Here is a 21295-nt window from a genome sequence, read left to right on the forward strand (position 1 = left end):
TGAAGAAACGTCATCTGCAGGCTTTTTTAGAAACACCAAGAATGGCGGAGGAATCCGCTACGGCGCTACATGGACTGGTGGATGAATTCGAGAGGCACACTAATGTACTGAGACAACTGGGAGAACCAACCGATGCATGGAGCACAATGCTGGAGCATCTGCTATGCACCAGACTTCACAATGAAACGCTCAGATTATGGGAGGACCATGCGTCTACGCTACCAGACCCTACGTACACGAACCTCATCGAATTTTTGCAACGTCGAATTAGAGTGCTGGAATCCATTTAGGTGAACTGTGATGCTGTTCAATCCATTTCAGGTTCACATACTGCTCCAATGGTTAAGCATGGGCCTTCCGATAAAAATGGAAAATCATCGCATCTGAAAATGGTCGCACATGCCGTTACGGAACCTTCCCAGAAGAAATCAAATGTGGGAGGTCGGACAGGCATTCAGTGGCGAGAACTGAAGAAGTTGCCTCTTCAGGAAAGATTGAATCACGTTAATCGAAAGCGTTTATGCTTTAACTGCTTGCGTAGTGACCACTACGTGAGCAATTGTCCCATCCAAAATAGCTGTCGGATTTGTCAAGAGCGACATAACACCGTACTACACCCGGGTTACTTGGAAGGCATCCGGAAAGATACTGCGGTATCAGGAGGTACAAGGCCTCTACCCACTGCTCAAACAAACGTGACCACTACGCAGAAGCAACCGGAGTTGAATACGGCAACTGTCGAAACCTACCTGGCTGCAGCTTCAACGCAATCTCATCGGTCTGGTAATGTGTTTATGCTTACCGTTATTCTTGTCATCGTCGATGCATACGGGCAACATCACTTTGCTTGGGCACTGTTGGATTCTGCATCCCAGCCCAATCTGCTCACTGAGCGCAACTTCTCAAGCTTAAACGTAAAAGGGTAAAGGTGCAACTTCAAGGTCCTGGCGGAATAGGCATTCGCGCCAAGGACACGGTCACAACACGAATTCGTTCACGCAAGGAATCTTTTGCTCTTGATGTTGAGTTTCTCATTCTACCACAGGTTACTGCTGACTTACCTGAGAGGAACGTATCCATTGCTGACTGGAGTATTCCCAAGGATCTTTTCTTGGCTGATCCTACCTTTAACGAACGAGGTTCAATCGACATGATTATTGGTTTACCACACTTCTTTGACTGTTTTAGATCACCAGCACGAATTCGCATTGCAAGGGACCTTCCCGAGATGGTGGACAGTGTCTTTGGATGGATTGTGGCTGGATCTGGTGATTTGATTCCTGCTTCCCCGGAAACCGTGCAGTGCAACGTGACTGCTATTTGTCTTACCACATTCGAAGAAAGTTTGGAACGGTTCTGGAAAGTGGAGGAATTACCTTCGCGCGATGATTACTCGGCGGAGGAACGCGAATGTGAAAATTTATACACGTCGACCGTGGCAAGAGATCGCAGTGGGCGCTACATAGTTCGTCTACCACGGCATCCTAATTTCCATAGCATGTTGGGCGAATCCAAGGCTGCTGCACTGCGAAGATTTAGGCTGTTGGAGCAGAGATTAGAACGAGAAGCGGAAATGAAGGAGGAGTACCATCGATTCATGCGTGAGTACATTTCACTTGGTCATATGCGATTGCTCGGTATGAACCAGCACTCCTCCGGTAATTTTTATCTTCCTCACCACCCCGTCGTAAAGGAATCCAGCACCACGACAAAGGTGCGTGTAGTCTTCGATGGTTCTGCAAAATCATCTACTGGAGTATCGTTGAACGAGACACTTCTCACTGGACCGGTTGTCCAGGACGACTTACTGTCGATTGTCCTCAGATTTCGGAAATTTCCTGTGGCACTAGTGGCTGACATCGAGGAAATGTACCGGCAAGTTCTAATTCACCCTGAAGATACACCTTACCAACGCATCCTGTGGCGATTTAACGAGTCTGACCCAATACAAACCTACGAGTTACTAACCGTCACTTACGGTTTAGCGCCATCTTCTTTCCTGGCTAAGAGAACACTCCAGCAGCTGGCCGACGACGAAGGGACTGCGTACCCGCTGGCTGATCCTATATTACGCAAGATTTTTTATGTAGATGATTGCCTCGGAGGCGCGCAATCAGTTGATGAAGCCTTGCAGCTGCGACACGAATTGACCGAACTGTTGAGCAAAGGCGGACTTACCTTACGAAAGTGGACATCGAACAAACTTGAGGTACTGCAGGGGCTGTCATCAGAACAAATTGGAAAGCAATCATCATTTGTATTTGCACCGCACGAATCTGTAAAGGCTCTGGGAATCGGCTGGGAGCCTGAGACAGATGAGCTTCGATTCGAATCGAAAATTTCTAGCAGGAAGGCGCCAGAAAGATCAATTTTATCTTCCATTTCGCAGCTTTTCGATCCGCTAGGACTAATTGCCCCTGTGGTCATTCGGAGTAAAATGTTTATGCAGGAGTTGTGGTTGGCCCACTGCGATTGGGATCAACCTGTGCCGAACGCTATACAAGAAAAATGGAAAACCTATCATCGTGACCTAGCCGGCATAGCAGAATACCGCATCGACCGTTATGCATTTCTACCCAATGCGAAAGTTCAGCTACACACCTTTTCGGATGCATCTGAAAGTGTCTACGGAGCTTGTGTTTACGCGCGATCTACAGACACGCATGGCAACGTAAGGGTCAAATTATTAGCGTCTAAATCACGAGTCGCACCATTAGATCGAATCACACTCCCCAGGCTCGAGCTGTGTGCAGCAGAAATTGCATCGCAGCTGTATGCACACGTTAAAACCGCTCTGCAACTGGAAATTTCGGATGCCCGCTTTTGGTCGGATTCTACCGTCACGATTCAGTGGTTGCAAGCGCCACCTCGTACATGGAAGACGTTTGTTGCCAACCGGGTATCTAAGATACAAACCCTGACACACGGCTATCGATGGACTCATATACCAGGGAAGGACAATCCCGCTGACTTGGTTTCCCGAGGAATGGCAGTTGGCGAATTTGTATCGAGTGAGTTGTGGAAGTATGGACCAACTTGGCTTCGGTTACCTGAAGAAAAATGGCCTGCACCTTTCCCGCTGCATGTACCAGTCGACAACATCGAAGCCCGGAAGGTAGTTGCTACAATGGTTCGCGCTTAACCGGCTGTTAATTCCATATTTCTCCGGTACTCGTCATTCACGCTGCTTGTACGAGTCACTGCTCATTGTCTGCAATTTATTCGTCTGACACGGCTAAGAGCTCGAACCAATCCACAATCCAGACCAGGTACCAGCCAGCTTTTGTCTGTAACGCAATTAGAAGAAGCAAAAGTGCGATTAATCCAGATTGCCCAAGCAGATGAATTCAGCCAGGAGATTAAAGAACTTCAAGCGCAAAAACCGCTACATAAACAATCGCAAATTCGTGCACTTAATCCTTTCATAGACCAGCAAGGAACTATCAGAGTGGGGGGGAGGTTGAGACTGTCTGACCAGCCATATTCCTATAAACATCCATCCCTTTTGCCCAGCTTTCACCCACTGTCCAAATTAATCGCTAAATTCTACCATCTGAAACTGCTACACGGTGGTGGCCAACTAACACTTGCCGCCATGCGCGAAACATATTGGCCAGTTCGAGGCAAACGACTTGTGAGAAGTGTGATTAGAAATTGCCTCCCATGTTTACGAGCCAATCCCGTTCCGGCCCAACAACGCACAGGTCAACTTCCGATACCCCGTGTTACACCGAGCCGACCGTTCACCGTTACCGGTGTTGATTATGCCGGTCCCGTCTACTTGCGCCCTCCACATAAGCGCGCATCCCCAACGAAAGCCTGCATCTTCGTTTGTTTCTCAACTAAAGCCGTCCACATTGAGTTGGTTTCGGATCTCACTACTTCGGCCTTTTTAGCAACATTTCGACGTTTTTCCTCTCGCAGAGGATTGCCGGCGCACGTACACTCCGACAACGGTAAAAATTTCGAAGGGGCGCGAAACGAAATAACCGAGCTGTACCTGTGGTTGAACAGCAAACGAAACAGAGAAGGGATCGAAACAAACCTAGCCAACAATGGCGTAACGTGGCATATGACACCCCCCAAGACACCCCACTTTGGTGGCCTTTGGGAGGCAGCGGTAAAAAGTGCGAAAAAAACATCTGCATCGGCAATTAGCTAACACTCGTCTGTCTTTCGAAGACATGGCTACGGTTTTGACACAAATCGAATCATGAACTCGCGACCGCTAACACCACTTACCGAGGACCCTAACGATTTTTCTGCGTTGACACCGGCGCACTTCTTGGTGGGAACCACACTGCATGCGCTGCCAGAACCAGACCTGCGATGCCTTCCGATCAACCGCCTGGATCACTATCAACAGCTACAGCAAATACATCAGCAGTTTTGGCACAGGTGGAGAACCGAATATTTGCACGAGCTCCAGAAGGATCACAAGATTTGCCAGGCAAATGAAGATATCGTCCCCGGTCGCTTGGCACTTGTCGTAGATGAGCTTCAAGTACCGCTGAAATGGCCACTGGCTAGGATCGTCGGTGTTCAATCTGGTGCGGATAAACTTGCTCGAGTTGTCATCCTAAGAACGAGCAAAGGTATCATTTAGAGGCCGATCGTCAAAGTCTGCTTGTTGCCTATTAATGCTGCTGGAACTCCTGTTCCAGAGCCTGCCGCTGAGATGGACATCCAGCAAAACGACACCTTGGAGAAAAATCAGTAAATTTTGTAGTTTTTAAGTATGCTGAAACGAGAAGAGGAGAATATAGTTAGAAAAATTGTAAAATTTGATTTGTGCCACAAGAACAGCGAAACGTGGAACTTATTTTGATTGAAAATGTCATTTGTCAAGGTGGTGGCGATGTTCAGGTTAGGCATAAAATTCTAAACAATTGCTTAGAATTCAGCAGTGAACGCACTTTGCGTTGAGGCCCATTTTTTGTGTAGACTACACCTAGCACACACACTGGTAGGAATTGGGCAATATTTATAGAGTGGTTTCGCTGGCAGTAGTTTAGTTGCAATAAAATTGTCGGATTAAGTAGATCGCCTGAAATAAAGGTCAAAGTTAATAAATTTGTGAGTTAAGTGAAAGTTTAGTGAGTCTAAAACTACTTAACGGTGTAATCACTTACCCGAAGAAAGTGCCCCTCTGGATCATCTGCTGCGGGTTGCTGGTTGCTGTTAGTTGCTGTTCTGCTGTCTGCTGCTGGCCCTGCTTGTTGGTGCACCGATCGACGGAGTCTCGATCAACCGCACATTCATTGGATAGTTTGGCAGGTATTTTTGAGCTGCGATCTGGACGTTAATCGCAACATATTGAATTTACTTAAAGTAATCATAATTGAGGGTTATTTACGTTAAATTAGGAGAAGTGAGTAAAGTTTCATAAAAGCTCAAAAAATGTAATTTTCAACAATGATCATTCCATACCATTAATGAAATATTGATGAATTCGCAGGAAACCACGAAGATTTTAATTTCAGAGCTAGTTTTTGAGCTTTTGCAACAAACCGAATTGAAATCGGTCTAACGACGATCAAATAAGAGCAAATTTAGCAACAAGCAGCTCGTGAATCAAAATAAACAAATTTTAACCAGAAATATCGTTATTTTCGCTTCTAAACTAGCTGTAAATGATATTTTTCAGTACAGAAGTCATCATTTATCTTTAGCATATCGAAAAAAAGCACATTGCCAAAAGAATGTATGTTTCAATGGTGATCAATTTCACCCCAATTTACCTCATAGTACCTTATAGAATTATCGAATTTATTTCATAAAGAAGACGATAGAAATTTTACCAATAGCCATAGAGGTTTACTGGAGAACATACCAGCACTTGTTTTAAAATTATACTATTTCGGAAAAAATGTACATGAAGCTAGTTAATTGGAAATTGTTATAAAAAATTGATCAATTTCACCCCGTTCCATGGTACATATTGTCATCTTTAATGTGAAAAAAATAGATTTTAAAAAAAGGTACGTTTTGAGATAATTATTATTTTTTTTCTAGAACCGCAATTTCATTACCTACAACTTTACTGAAGACACCATTTCAATCAAACTAGTCGGTTTTCTGATATAGAAATTTTTTTCTACCAGTCACCATCTTGAATAGGCCCTTTCGAAGCAGCAGTCGCGAGTCTTCATGAAGAACTGATATCATAATATGACCTCATTATCAAGAGGGAACTACTGTGAAAAGATTCAGCGAAATCAGAAATGGTCGATCAGGATCAATGTTCGAAGTAGCATGGAATGACTCGGCAAACTATCTTCAGGTCTTCCAGAAACTAAACCTATTCAACCAGGCGCATGCCTCAAAGCCCATTTTCAACCATCAACAAAAGAAAATAGTAGATCGCAGCTAAATCTGATGAACACGGAGAGCGGGGTACCAATTCACAGCGTAATTCCTACATCGGTCGAATCGCGAGCGGAGTGAGCGAAAGAGTTGGCTTGGTAAAAGAGTATTTTTTTTCCATACAATATGCGGTATTGGTTTCAACACTCAATCGATCCAATAATATTCAATAATGTAGTTTATTGTTCGTTTTATCATGTTCAAAATAGTCCAGAAATTGGTCAACACTTTATTTATCGGTCAACTATTGCGTTATTCGGCACTTCAGATGACTCTCACCAGGCAAAAGTTAGTCAATGGAAGATTCTCCGTCGAAAGATTTATACGTTGGTCTTTTTTATCAATTGTTGAAGAACGCAGCAACCATCGTGCCCCCCTCATGATTTTAGATTTGCAGCGCCATATTTGTGCCAAGCCAAAGACTCTCGAGCACAACCTTTTTCCTGGTGGATATGTTTTTTTCCTGCATGTCATATAGTGAAAATGACATAAATTTCGAGACATTTTGCAAATAACCAAAAATCATGACACAATACTCTTTTACAACAGACATTCAATTCAATGCCCAAAACTTTTTGTTTAATTCACATATGCAGCAAACACATTATTTGGGGTAGAAAAATTGAGATTTATTGAATCTCGGATGCAGGTTTCTTCATAACAAAAAGTACATCCCACTGGAAAGGATTTCACCCCGACAATGTAGCGTGCCAGCACGAGAAACGGCAAACTGTTCGATAGACAGCTTGAAAGCTGGAGATGTGTGAATTGCTTGCTCGCAACCAACCTCAAACTATTACAATTTATTTACACCGATTAATTTCATGGTGCTATCGTTCTCGGAAATTCATTCCGCTTCTAGAAACGCCATACATTAGTTCGACTGGATAGATTTTGGCAGCCGAACAGCATTTGTTGGCTATCCGCAAAGTTTCCTCCGAGAATGACGCCGCTGTTCTGTAGCATGAGAAAGTTTCCCCTTTCCTCCGTTCCACCGGACCGGATCGATTGCCAGTCCTGCCAGTCAACTTTGCATCGTAACTGCAAACGCACTCGTGCATCAACCGTGAACTTATGCGAAGGAAGCGACCTAATGTTGGTCCCACAAATTGATGATCTTTGCCGGAGTACGCGGAACCGGAAGGCCACCATGGTATCAGTTACCGTAGCTTCGCTTTTTGGCATCGGAAAGTGCGGACAAAGTTTCGCTTGATCATCCGGCAGGGCTTTGTATGCATGAGGTCCCGTTTCAGGCAGTTTCATCGGTGAATAAGTGCGGTGTGGCCCACTGAAATGCTCGTTGAACTGGAAGTGCAACTCATGTGACTCATCGAATGCGCATTTTGGCACGCTCGAACGACAGTTTAGAACTGCAAGGTGCTCCAACAAACGAACAATACAGTAAAGACGAATTTATCACATTCGTGTGAAATGTTGGAAGTTAGAATTGTTTGAAACACAGTTCCGTTCTGGGAGAACGCGTTCCGAAAACTTCAAATTTAATTTATGTTAAAATTTCATCAAATTTAAGTATCATTTCGAATTCGTTGAAAGTAAAAGAAAAAAACATGAATTTACCCTGATCTTGAAAAACAAAGCTCTTCCACAAATCGCAAATGGGCGTTCTGTGAGTTTTACTGAAGCAAGAATACGGCATTAGTTTCCGCCTAGGTCCAACATTAGATGCTTACAATCAACATCCGGCGCTGCGAAGTGAAAGCTTTTCAGTTGAGCCGGTGGGCGGGGAAAATAAACGCATCTTCGTGCTTTCACGTAAACATCGAGCCAGCAAAGTATGGAATGGAATGTGCTGGAAAAATGGACCCATTTCTAGCGAAACGCTGACACCCTTTCGCCGTTCGCTTCTGCAGATATCAGCTCTGATGCCAAAAGCAAAGACGGATGAGTGAAAGCTTGAGCCACATTAATTTGTTTTCCTCCTTATTTCCCCCCTCCGGAGGCCCAGGATTCCAGAGCTATTCTCCCAACGCTTCGGTAAGTCAGTCCCAGACGCCCGTTTTCTTCGGTGGCAATACTGTGGCGAAGAATAACATACTTATAATCTTGAAAATTTAAGCAATTTGTTGTTAGCGAGCAAAACTTGCTACTGCTGCCATATATGCGACCGCACAGGAGGAAAAAAGTTGGCAGTATCACGATTATCCACTAACTTGTTCAAACGGTGAAAATTAAATATTTAGCTGTGATGGAAATTTTTGAGAGGTCCTTGACGAGAGCAAAAAGGGCTTTAAAAATCGAGCGAAATAGTTACTCGAGTGCCAACAGGGGCCGCGGGTTCGATACAGTTGTAAGTGCTGCACCATCGTGTGTATCCGTTTTCAGGGTGCTTGAACAATTATGCACCGTATAATCGGTTGGGGTTACCCACCAGTTCGTGAAAGAAGCGTGCATATGCAATTTAATAGAGCGCAAGTGTGCGCTGGAGCTGCGCCAAACATTTACTACAGTAGATTGCATACACTGGAACAAAAAGCTAATAATTTTATTGCTTTTACAAAACTCTGCAGTATTCTGTTACAGGAGATTTAAAATGTTTGAGGAGGAATGTATGAGGAGAATGAATTCTGCTTTCATTAGCTAATCGTAAATTCGGGGTCTGTGCTGAGAAGATTTTTAGCGTTATTACAAACTCAGGCTGACTTCCTAGTGAGGTAACAAATTTTTACCAAAACTGAATTTATTAAACAATACTGGTGAAGGGCATTTCTTCCAACCGTTAAAACATATTTTTAGCAAATAAACATGGTTCAGTTCAAGCTGGAACATTGCCAGTTATTGCTGTAAATGCTTGGTAATCCATCTCTTGTCAAGGAGCACTGGACCTTGTTATCCACCAGGAAATAGAATAATTGAAATAATACATTAGATCCAGTGCCTTCGAAAAGAAATTGCAGTTATACATATACAGTTATCCAACATTTAGTTTGGTATCAAAAGGCCATGCAAAAACATTGAAATTAAACGAAATGAAAGCAAAACTGTAAGCTGATCCAAATTCGACCGAAAATAATGTTGTTGTTAAAAAAAAAATGAACAAAAACAAACGTATCAGATTTTCCGAGAAATAGTGAGTAAAACTTTCTGACTTTATCAGATATTGTCTAAGTTAAACATGTTTTGTTGCTCATAGGCCGTACAATCATACGTTTTTTTGTAGTATCGCGAGGCCGTCAAAATTTTTGAAAAACGAAAAACCTTTCAAGAAAGGGCATGAAATTGCGGTTAACGAAAAAACAAGCTAAAAGTACAAAAAGAAAAAAGAGCCAACTAAGAAATGGAAACGCGTATTTTTATCATATCAGATCAAAAGCAGCTGGATAATACTATACGAATTCGCATAGCCGGATGTAGGGGTGCAGGAGGGGCATGGCCCCCGGGCCCTCACACTTTGGGGGACCCCACCAAACTTCATTTCCAACAAAAAAATTGTGACACTTCGAAAAAAAAATTGGAATTTAGACAAAACTAGCAATCCTTCTTTAGGTTTTATTTTTGTTTTCTAATTCTTTAACTTTCATTTTTGTATGACATGCTTCATAATTGAAATTTTGCAACTGAAAAGGGGCCTCGATATATTATTTGACTCCTGGGCCCCCACAACCCTTAATCCGGTCCTGCGTATACGGTATGAAATTTTTTTGACATATTTTAAATTACAATGGTCAACATAGGTTTGGCCGCAGAGCTCAATTCAATCAAGCATTACTTATTAAAGTGGTTCTCCTAGCCGTCTCGGAAGTCTCCCCCCCCCGTAGTTGCGCCCATGGCTCTAGACCCATTTTTTTTTGCTTTTGTCGGCCAGTGGTATTGTCAATTTCATAAACTGGTACCAAGGCTATTTTTATAGTTCTGTTAAGTAATGCCTGATTGAGTTGACATTTAGTATAGTGTCTTTTTTTCACCCAAGAAAAAAAAGCAGAAAAAAACTATTTTTGTAGCTTTCTGTTACAGGTTAGGATTTTTTTTTATATTAAAAACAAACAATATACACACTAAGATTTTATCACCGAGTACGGTAAAATAAATTACCGAAATTTCAACAGCTGAGATCTCGATAAAAATCTCGGTAATACATCAAAACACCGAGATTCTGTAAAAGCAATAATCAAAAACCTGTCAACTCTTACGAGATTCTCGGTAATGTTCAACTGTCAAAGTATTACGAGAACTTCGGTAAAATGTACAGAGGCACGTATTTTGCGATATTTGTTCGTCAGATAACCCAGAATATGAAAACGATTAAACATACAAATTAATTTATTAATTAATAAGTCAACTGATTCAACTAAACACAGCTTTGGTAAAAACTGGAGTGCTGTATTGCTTCCAGGAAATAAAGTAACATCTATCACTATCACTTCCATCCTGCGAGCGAGTTGGTAACCTACAAAATTCATTGGAGAAAGAATTAATCGTTTTCTTCAAATATTCTTTGCAGCAAAAAAACGAGATCTGAGAAAAAATAGTGTATACTCACTCTATATTTTAGTTAATTTGAACTTTGCAGATCTCTCCATTATAATAATCAGCCGCAAAACCTGCTCCTTTTCTTTCCACATCGAAACTCAAAAAAAAACGTTAGTGAAGCACTCGTTATTTTGACAGTTTAGTTTTTCGAAATCTCGGTAAGAGTTTTTTTTGTTCGACGAAATCTCGTTTAAATGATGTCAGGGTTCCGTGCTTCGGTATTTTAGTTTACTGAACTCGGAATTTTTCGGTTTTACGGATTTTTTCAGTAATAAAATTTACAGTATTCCGGTAAACACTTACGGTTCCCGGTTTGTCAGTAATTTTCTTATTGAACAACGGTAAACTAAAATGTTCTCAGGTAGTTCGGTATTTTACTTTACCGAGAGGAAATTACGCAGATAAGTGTGTACAAAAACCTATTGCCCTCCCAGCTGGTCTCGAGGTACGATGCTTACAACTCAGTTGTCAAATGTTCGAACCCCGGCTTGGGAGAGACTGTTAGTTCAGTAGGGTCTTAGAGCTAGCCCCAAAGTTGTCCTGTACACTAACAGTAAACTTCCAATTCTGTGCCAAATAAACGGAATAGCACGATCCATCTCGGCTCTAATTCTGAATAAAAAGAAGAAAAATGAGGGGTGTTTTCCTTTCATTCAGTGCTCGGTTGGATACAACTAGAAACAGATGAACTCTTTTGAGTAATGCAGTTCTTTTAACTAACTTTTAAATGCATACAGTCTGGTTTGCTACTATCCGCAACCTTCGGAGAAATATGGAATTAAAAATATGGCTATTTTGACGAAAAAAGTAGAAATATCTTTACAACAAATAAAAATATCAAACCAATATATTCTATAAAAATGCGAGGTTCAGCAGAATGAACAAAATCTTAGAACATTTTGAATCGTTTCGACGATTACAGAAAAAGTTATGGACGAAAAACTAATTTTGAGACGTGTTCCTCGTAATACTCAGACGTACAGATAGTAGATTACGGTGTTCAGCAATTCTTTTTCTTATAGATTTTCGTACAACTTTGCTGAAGAAAGCACGCTGGTATTTTGAAAATTAGAAAAAATAGTTTTTATATATAACTACTAGGGGGATAGATCAAAAAACCGAAAACGCCAAACAAAAGGCCTTGTTATATGGAATAAATTTGCTGAAGACACTGGGTACATAAAATCAATATTTCACAGTCAAATTTAAAACGATCACGATTTTTTGAGTTTAGACCAGTGTGCATTGGTTTAATTTTTTGAAACACGACTCATTTTTGAGAAGCTATCGAAAAATGCTAATTTCAATAGCTTCTTCTTTTTTCAGACCAAAAATGGTTTGTTTGATTGGTGTGACGTCTTCGGCAAAGTTGTAGATAATAGTTTTGTCTTTCCGAAAAATATACACTCTAAAATACATTTTTTTTTGAAAAAAACTTAAATGAAAAATTAAAATTCAATAATATATATAAAAGCTCTTTTTTTTTTAAATCCAATTTTTTATGAAAATTACAAAAGATAATCTATACACTGGAGACTTTCCGATCAAAGAAAACAAAGTTTCAATATCTTGGAAAAAAATTAATTTGCATTCCACAAGGCATTTTCTTTTGGAAGGACAAAATTTTTATCTACAACCTTGCCAAAGACACTATGCCAGTCAAATGAACTGTTTTGGCTGTAAATTTTTTTTTAACCTCCAATAGAGCTCTTTAAAGGTAATTAAAAGTATTTTTACAGTCAAAACGGTTTGTTTTCAAGAAGTCTGATGTTATGCAAAACTTTGTTCTGTTATTTAAATAAACAAATCAGTAATAAAGTACAAGCTGGACAATCAGGAGAATCCTAATAACTTTAATAGTTCTCAAACATATTATTTATTCCATTTTCACTGCTTCTCGATTTCAAAAAAAAATTTAAAAGAAAATTAATTCTAGAACCGCCGGTCGATAGAACATTTCAATTTTGGTAGCATATTCAAGGAGACAACTTAAGCTTTCGAGTGGTGAGTATGAGAGTGATACTATTTTTTTGACATAAGTTCTTCCCCAGAAACATCGTAGGTTACTTACCACTGAACGGATTTCGAACGCCAATGCTCACTGTTTCCAAAACTGCAAAAACGTGATCAAAATAATTTTGACAAAAAAAAAATAAATAAAAATAGAGCCAAAGTGTCTCCAGCAAAGTTGCTTAAACGATTATTCTTTATTTTTTTTAAAGTTGCATTTTTGTGATCCTCCTCCCCCTTTTTTCAAATTACGTCATTTCCCCAGTTTCACCAGAAGTACATAGATTTCATACTGTATGTAAGGAGGAATCGAAAATTCACGTAAGGGGTGACCCCCAAGAGTTAGAAATCGGCGGGAGTGTTGTAAGGTAGGATTCTGGTGAATTTCAAAAACTCGCTTCGCATTTTTTTAAACCTATGTTGTAAGCGGCTCGGCCCTTTTTTCAAGTTATGTCTTTTCCTCAGTTTCGCAAGACGCAAAGAGATCTTATTCCGTATGAAATACGAAATATGAATCTCTATTCGTGGTGGCGAGCAGTGGAACTGGACCGATGGAACTCTCAACTTAGCAACAAAAAAACTCGTTGTATCGTGTTGCAGTTTGGAAGGAAGACATAAGGAAGATTAAATTCTTCTCATGTCCGATAGATCTCAGCCACGCAACAGTTTATTAAGATGTTGCGTGTTGCATATTACATCTGTGCGGCTGGGGAGACATAATTCCATCATTGTCGGGTGGAAGCAAACAGCAGAAGGTTTCATACTTTCAGCCACACAACTCTGCTGCGTGTTGTATATTGATATATCATATTTGTTTGATTGGGTGATTTCATTTAGCCCCAAAATTGTGCTTGTCTATATTTGTTTGAGCCGGAAGCAGATTGTTATATAGCTCAAGGAAAACCCGTTGAAAACTAATCGAACGATAAGCACTCGAAAATAGACATGACGTTGTCCCCTGTTCCGATTTTAGTTTTATGCACTCTTATAGACCTTTCTTATAAACTTTTTTATTAACGTAAAATATGGGAACTTTTTTTAATCGGTACGTAAACTGCCTGTAATCGCATAATTGTAACATTCATCATTTTATGGAATTCGCGCTTTTTATTGGGAAATGCCTAAAATAGTGCGTACTTTTTACATCTGAAAAAATATGGTTATGTTTGTTTGGAAAAAGTCGTAAAACATACCAAGTTGTTTTGTCACAAGGCGTAAATAACCGCATAATTGTCACACTACTTAACTTTTACAACTTTTTTTGTTAAAAAAGCTTTCATATTCTGGTCGGATAACCAACCACCGGTGATCCGTTTCCGATGTTCAGCTCATGCTTGTTAAATACAAGAAAAAACTTCATTTACCCTATGATATATTCCAAAAGTAGCTTGAAAGTGGCGGCATAAAAGTATCATTGCAAAAATGTCAACCAATTTGATTTCAAAAGTAATGTTCAATGTATACATAGTGTAAAGTAGTGCTTTCGTCATGATACTAAGTTCAGTAAAAGTGTCGATTTGCAAGAATACATTGGGAACAATGCATTTAAGGTCAAAATATAAAAGTGTTATTCATAAAGTTACAATTATGCGATTATGGGCATTAAAAATTGCGTACAATCCATTCCACTGAAGATCTTTATGATCATCATGATGGTTTAATTGAAAGCATGTGCTGACTAATTATTGAATTCCATGGACCTAATGGTATTAATGGAATGTTCAAATCTGCTGGATATTAGGTCTGAATGTGTTAATTGTCTAAATGTAATCTTAACTTCTTAATGGTGCAGAGGACACAGATAATTCTGTTATTTCAACTATAAATTCTATTTCTGATAAGAATTCATTTTAGACTGTATCAGCGCTAGAATTCAGCCTAGACTCTGGATCATCAAATATTCCTGGGTGACTCTCTATTTTATACTCTACCAGCCGACCAAGCTACGACAAGCAATCTCACATCCAATAATAAAATTCAGTTTATTCAACTTCCTTTGTATGTCGTTGTTGAAATCTCCTGCTAACGCCCATTATGTCGCTAGCTGGCTACATAGAGTGCACCCCAGGGATATCACCAGCCAACACTTCCAACGAACAGTAGTACAAATATATTCAGTGGAACCACAGAACTATCAGAAGCCATAAATATGAAATTGAAATTTCATTATCAATGTTTGTCTACATTTATAGACAACGCTTCCCGCTCCGGACCGAACCGAAAGAGGATACGCCCCCTTCGGAGGTGGCCAGGTACGAGAGCAAAACGTACCACCCAGCTGGCCAGGATGTCAGCCGGTCAGGTATTATGTTATTATCATTTCACCGTATCTGCCCTCCGTACGGTTGGGAATGGTGGACTTTTGCTGTCCATGCCGGTGCCCAAGCTAGGGAAAAGGCAAGGAGAATGTCATTCATCAATATTCATGATGTATAATTCCATGAATTCGTGCATTTAATACATACCCATTGTGCATTAAGTGTCAGCTTGGACACCACTGCCACCCACTCGCACGGACAATCCCGCACGTAACACGCGGACCGGTATGAGAGCTGTCATTAATGGGTATTCGCCAGTTCCGCGAGCCAGAGATTAATTGACTTGTGTTGTTTGTAATTTTACAGCATCCGAAACAATCAGGAAACAGTGGTCACGGGATGGTGGTGCTGGAGGGTGCTGCACGAGGGCTCATCCGCAGGAATTATAGCAGATTGACTGTGACAGACGGTCGGCTCAGGTGTTTGCCGGGATCAACTTGATGCAAGAAAAATGTTTGCTATTCGTGGGATGATATTTGGTTTTCGGAGGCTATTTATCATACTTTAAGACGGGCTACGACGGGGTGGTGATCCTAATGGCGAGTAATATTATAAAATGGGGGATAGCTGACCTATAAGTTTGATAAACTGTCGCAAAGTAAAGTTTACTTTACAAAATCTAACTGAATCTCGAATCAGAAATTTTCTTTCTTATAGGTCAGCCTAATTTCGTTACGGTGCGCAATCTAGCTCAGCACGCTCTATGTGCAATTGTTACCGACGGAAACTGGCGAACCTCTCATAAACTGCTGAAAATATGGCCGTCGTTCCATAAACACTAGTTTCTTACCCACTGCTTCACTTGGGGCGTGTGCTCTCTTATCCATGGTGGCTAGCAGTATTCTTTAATGTGTCTAAAAATAGGATTAGACGCTTTTCATACTGTCGAGATTTTGCACCGAAGCTAATGCAATAAAGGCGTTTAGTTACTTGAGGATTTGGGTAAAATTCAGTTTCTTTCTTTACAACCGTTTTAAATTATTTCTTTTTTTTTCTTGCTGTAATATAAATCTATCATATTCTCTGGTATGCGATAATTCGTAATCTGTTTGGATGCAGCTGGCAAAAGTTAGGTTTTTCCGGTACACCCGACTGCTATTGATCGTCACGGGGGTTATTAAGTCATTATATTGTTTACAACCTATGCTGATAATAAAGCCACTGTCGCTTCGAAAGGTAACAGACAAAAGAAACATAATACGTAACGTATTATCAAAAACTTTCGACTTATTTCGGGAGCAATCAGCAAAGACCTTGTGGTTACCGACGGTGGGTGGGCTACCCAAGACGGCTATCGCGAATGCTGTTACCGACGCAATTATCAGCTGGAAGCTGATAACCTGGAGCTTTTACCATTCCACCACGAGCAATCTCCTAGAGAAAAAAAAAATCATTGTAAATTGAGGAAAAAATTTTCGTTTGACAATGTAATTTAAAATAAACATGTCACTATGACGTTTAGTGGTTGTTGAACATTGAACTTTGAACTGTTTTTTTCCTCGCAGATAAAAAATTGAGAGAAAAAAAACCCACTGCTGCTGTTAAAGTTAAAGCAAAAGGTCTGTTTACTTATCGGGTGTTTCAGGTAATCACTTGCGTGCATGTGTGATCAATTTTTGGTGGATTGAAGTACCGATTATCGAATCCAGCAAACCTTACTATGATCGACCCTTATCTAATCAATTATTGAGTGCTCCCTATTTAAGCCGCTATTCGCTATCCATTGGTTCAGAAATACCAAACATCACGAACTAGCAAGATGTTCAAGTTCCTCGCCATCGTAGCTATCATTCCGGTTTTGGCCTTGGCCAACCCTACGCCATTCCGTACTTGTGCGTATTCTACTGGACTCAAGATTATGGCGGTTCATTGTAACAGTTTTTCACTAATTTCCTTTTCTCCACAGGCCCCAATGGAGCTGCCACGCCAACGACCTTCTCGGTAGGAGATTGCACTGCACTCCCGTGTACTATCGTTCGAGGTGAACCCCTGTCCGCGGCAGGTCTTGGTATTACCAGCCCCGTTTCCACCTCTACCGTCGAGGCGTACATTGAAGTCACTTTGGCTGGACTGGATCTGGAATTCCCGATTCCCGAGGACCTGAAGGATGCCTGCGCCAACGGAATTACCTCGTGCCCACTGGTTGCTGGCCAATCGTTCGATTACCACTACCTGAATGACGACATGAACCTGCCCCTCGGTGGAATCACCGTACAGATTCGTGTTGGTCTACGCGACGGTGCAACCGAAATCGCTTGTATCGAATTTGACGGAGCCATCGTTTAAGGCCCACGTTTGCTCGTCTACTGTTGTTTGGTGTATCGAGGGAGTGCGGGATGTGAGAATGAATGCTGACGCAGTGTCTTCCTGTTTTTGGCAACAAGAGGATAAATGATTATTGCCGAAGTTGGATAAAATGTTTCTAAAAACAGGAGAACACAGTCTAATTGCTGCTTTGAAAATAATATCATCCAAAGGTTCGCCAGAGCTGAATAATTAGAGAGCGTTACGATTTTGTTTGAATAAATTTCTTGTTGAAGCATTTTGAAAAGAATATGTTTTATCATTGGTTCAATCAGGGTACTTGTGATTCTATATATCGTCGGTTTCGTGCAACACTGGCACAACTCAAAACTTTGCATGTTTGAGTTTTAATAGCAAACCATGCTGAATATTGCACATTATCCTCCTCCTTTTCCTCAAAATTCACAAAAAATCAAGAGTTTTGAGTAAAAGTGCCGTTGCAGTACAAATTGTAAGAATAACTTGTACAACGTGCTTATAATAGTGCAAAATAAACCTAAAAATTTTGAATGATGGTTGGAAATATTAAACTTTAAAGCTTCCTTGAAACTAAAAAAATGGATTTCAGATAGACAAACGTCTGATGCTTATAGAGTTTGAAAATACTTTATGGTTCGGCGTGAAAATTGAGACTGTTCCGACAGTTAAAGATACACCAACGAACTATCGCCATTTCAAATAACGAGCAGTATCAAGCCAAACTTCTGCTGCGACCTGTTGCGTACATCCAAACGAAACAGATGTTATCACTTTTTTTAACGTTTTGTGCGGAAGTTTGAAACTGCGCGGCCTTTCTTCCGACTGAAAAAAACGAATTGTGTACAAATCGGGTACCGTGAAGTGTTGTTGTAGTTGGAACTGCATCACATAAGTATGGTGAAGAGTATACGTTTACAGATCTTGAATCCTCCAAACTGCTCAAATGTTCGCCTAATGGAATGTGGTGCAAAGAAAAAAGTTAGAGAACTCGCGTTATTTATCGTAAATAACGCAAATTATATTCAAATTGGAAAGAAAACATTATTTTTTTTGCATACTTGAGAATACAATGATAAGAAAAACTCCTTTATATTTCGTTTTGTTTAAGAATGAATAGCCCAAATTGGGCATGTGAGGGTTTTTGGGGGTTCAAAATGCTTCTATGGTGGTTCGACACTCTTCCCCCTCTCTAAAGGGGGACTACAACACATATGAAGTATGAATTTATGCATAACTCGAAAATTAACAAAGCACACATGGAACCAAAACTGGAATTTGAGGATTTCTAGACTATACTGTGTCATATCTATTGCACATCCAACACAGTCAACAGACGAGTTGACATAGACAACCTCAACACAGCCTATGCCGGCATATTACACAAACTAAACCACACAGAATCAAACAATATAGCAGATAGCTCAAGCTCAATAGAAGCAGAATAACTGCCATACTTATCCGACACTGATATCCGACATCTTTACCCGCCACTTAGTGTACTATATGTGATAAGGTTTGAAATTGTTTGTGACCGCTAATACCGACAACTGTTTATAATTGTAACTTTGTTTTTCGTTATGTTTAGTGATGTTACCGATTATGACCAACTAAATGTGTAAATGACAACTATTTTAGTGAACAAACAACTTGACATAGTTCGACCAAAATTATTGTGAGTTTCTAAATGTTTAAAATATTATTGTCTATTTTTAAATACAATTCTTTTTAATCGCGAACACAGACGGAACACGACGAGTGATCAGACAAGACACTTATTGCTCTTACAGATATCAATATCTGTAAGAGCAATAAGTGTCTTGTCTGATCACTCGTCGTGTTCCGTCTGTGTTCGCGATTATTGTGTTAGTTCTTACGTTAGCGTTAAATCATTGTAAAGTACAATTCTTTTTACCAGTTTCTCTTGAAAAAGACGCAAACCAAGCGTTGAAACGTCGGGACGAATTAAAACCGTGTCGTTCTAAATTTATTTAAAGACTGCTAAGCCGTAATCACAGCGATTTAAAATACCTCTACAGTCGACCTCTTAACGAACATATACTGTGTCACTTAGTAATAAGGATAGGGAGAAGGTGAGCAATGTCAACCTGTATTAATTTAGAAACCGCTGGATCGATCATCATTAAATTCGGTATATAGAAGCTATAGTAGCTGATGTATTTCAACAATTTTTAATTTTATCAATTTAATTAGCATGGCAAGGTGAGGGGAGAGTAATTTGTTATTTGTATACAGTCAGTAAGTTTCCCTTTTTGGCAACAAAATATTTAATTTCAGTTGCCAAAACTGGAACCGTGCCAAAACAGGAAACCTTTTTTGTTATTAATATATTCAATTTGAGACTTCAAAATTGTAATGAATTTTTTTTTAATTATATGATATTTACATGACTCAATAGGTTTTCAACAAAATCCGTCGTATATAACACACAGTAATAACAAATTTCAAGTTTGTCGTCACTTACATTCTCTCGCAGCGCTTGCACAACAGCGTCTGTGACGTCAAACTCTCTGTTCCATTTGAAAGCAAGTGACTGTAAACGACGGATGGTTTTAGATTGCCAGACCTGTTAGTGCGTTGTTTATAGTTATACGTTGAATTTAAGTTACCCATTAGTAAGAGAAATTTTACCCATTTTTGAAAAAGTTGCACGCCTTTTTACTAAGTAATTTTTTACCCATTTGACGAGTGACAGCTAAAAATTAGTCTTTTGATCAATTTTTAATTGATTTTCATAATTTGAATTTCGCGGTTTGTGATATGTTATTCTAGGGGAACTACATTCAATCACGCTGAGCAATTCCACAAAAACCAGGCAACCAATTGAATTGACCATTTTTTATTTGGCTGAAACTTTGCATATATGTTTTTATAGGCAAAAGATGCCATTTTTTGCTTTTTGTTTAATTTTTTGGAACACAACTCATTTTAGAGAAGCTATTGAAAAATACTATTTTGGAAAGATATTGATGATTACAAATGTTTTTAGGGCCAAAACGGTTTGTTTGATCGGTATGACGTCTTCGGCAAAGTTGTAGATAACATTTTTTTCCGAAAAAATACGCACTCTGAAAAAAAAATTTTTTGTAAAAAGAGTTAAAATAAAATTCAAAAATTAATTATTAAAAAAGATCATTTTTCAAAAATCTGTTTTGTTCAATAAAAACTACAAAACATTACCTAATTAATAAAACCGGTTCGACCATGGGAAAATCAGGAGAAAAATATATTTTTTTGAAAATAAAAATTGTTTTTTTTTCACGAAAAAAGTATTAAAACTCGGACATTTTTGTGGAACTGATCCGCTTGCTTTATTAGAAATACATTATGGAAAACATATACTTCGCCTGTAAACAAACAAGAAAAAAACGAAGACAAGAAGACCTCGCGGGGGAAAATTCATCGTTATAAAATCATTGACAGAACAGCCCCCAACGTAACTAAGCATATATCTACGGCATATCAATAGTGTTGGTAGTTGAGCTCCTTAGAAACCATCAGGCATAAATTGTTTTCAGATTCAGTTAATTTAGTTTCAACCAAGAACGAGAGTAAAAATCAGTTCAGTTTGTTGTATAAATTATTGTATACTATGTAATATAAAATGTTGCCAAAAACGGAACCCTTTTGTTGCTAAAATCGGAGAGTGCCAAAAACGGAGCATGCCAAAAACGGAAACCTACTGTATTCCCAAACATTACCTGATTACCGTGCCAAATTGTATATGTGAATTCTCAAGTATATTTTTGTGACATTCCATTTATCTCAGTGGTGTAGAAAAGAGAATTATATTTTAGTTATATTTAATTCTC

At 39.6% G+C, this 21295-nt stretch overlaps 3 protein-coding genes across 3 annotated transcripts in view; 2 read left to right on the forward strand and 1 right to left on the reverse strand.

Moving 5' to 3' along the window:
• The window catches only part of LOC129719497 (glycerol-3-phosphate phosphatase-like), a 393537-nt gene that overhangs the window by 190233 nt on the left and 182009 nt on the right, over positions 1 to 21295 (reverse strand). The gene's annotated exons all lie outside the window — the stretch shown is intronic.
• On the forward strand, positions 339 to 4162 carry LOC129720474 (uncharacterized). The gene is made up of 4 exons (XM_055671962.1): positions 339 to 914; positions 1046 to 3115; positions 3429 to 3448; positions 3514 to 4162. The coding sequence occupies exons 1-4, from the start codon at positions 339 to 341 to the stop codon at positions 4160 to 4162; spliced, it is 3315 nt and encodes a 1104-aa protein (XP_055527937.1).
• On the forward strand, positions 16859 to 17736 carry LOC129719501 (uncharacterized). Its single transcript, XM_055670882.1, has 2 exons — positions 16859 to 17014; positions 17089 to 17736. The coding sequence occupies exons 1-2, from the start codon at positions 16942 to 16944 to the stop codon at positions 17466 to 17468; spliced, it is 453 nt and encodes a 150-aa protein (XP_055526857.1). The 5' UTR covers positions 16859 to 16941; the 3' UTR covers positions 17469 to 17736.

Source organism: Wyeomyia smithii, chromosome 2 (genome assembly GCF_029784165.1).
Source record: "Wyeomyia smithii strain HCP4-BCI-WySm-NY-G18 chromosome 2, ASM2978416v1, whole genome shotgun sequence".
NCBI classification, from domain to species: domain Eukaryota; kingdom Metazoa; phylum Arthropoda; class Insecta; order Diptera; family Culicidae; genus Wyeomyia; species Wyeomyia smithii.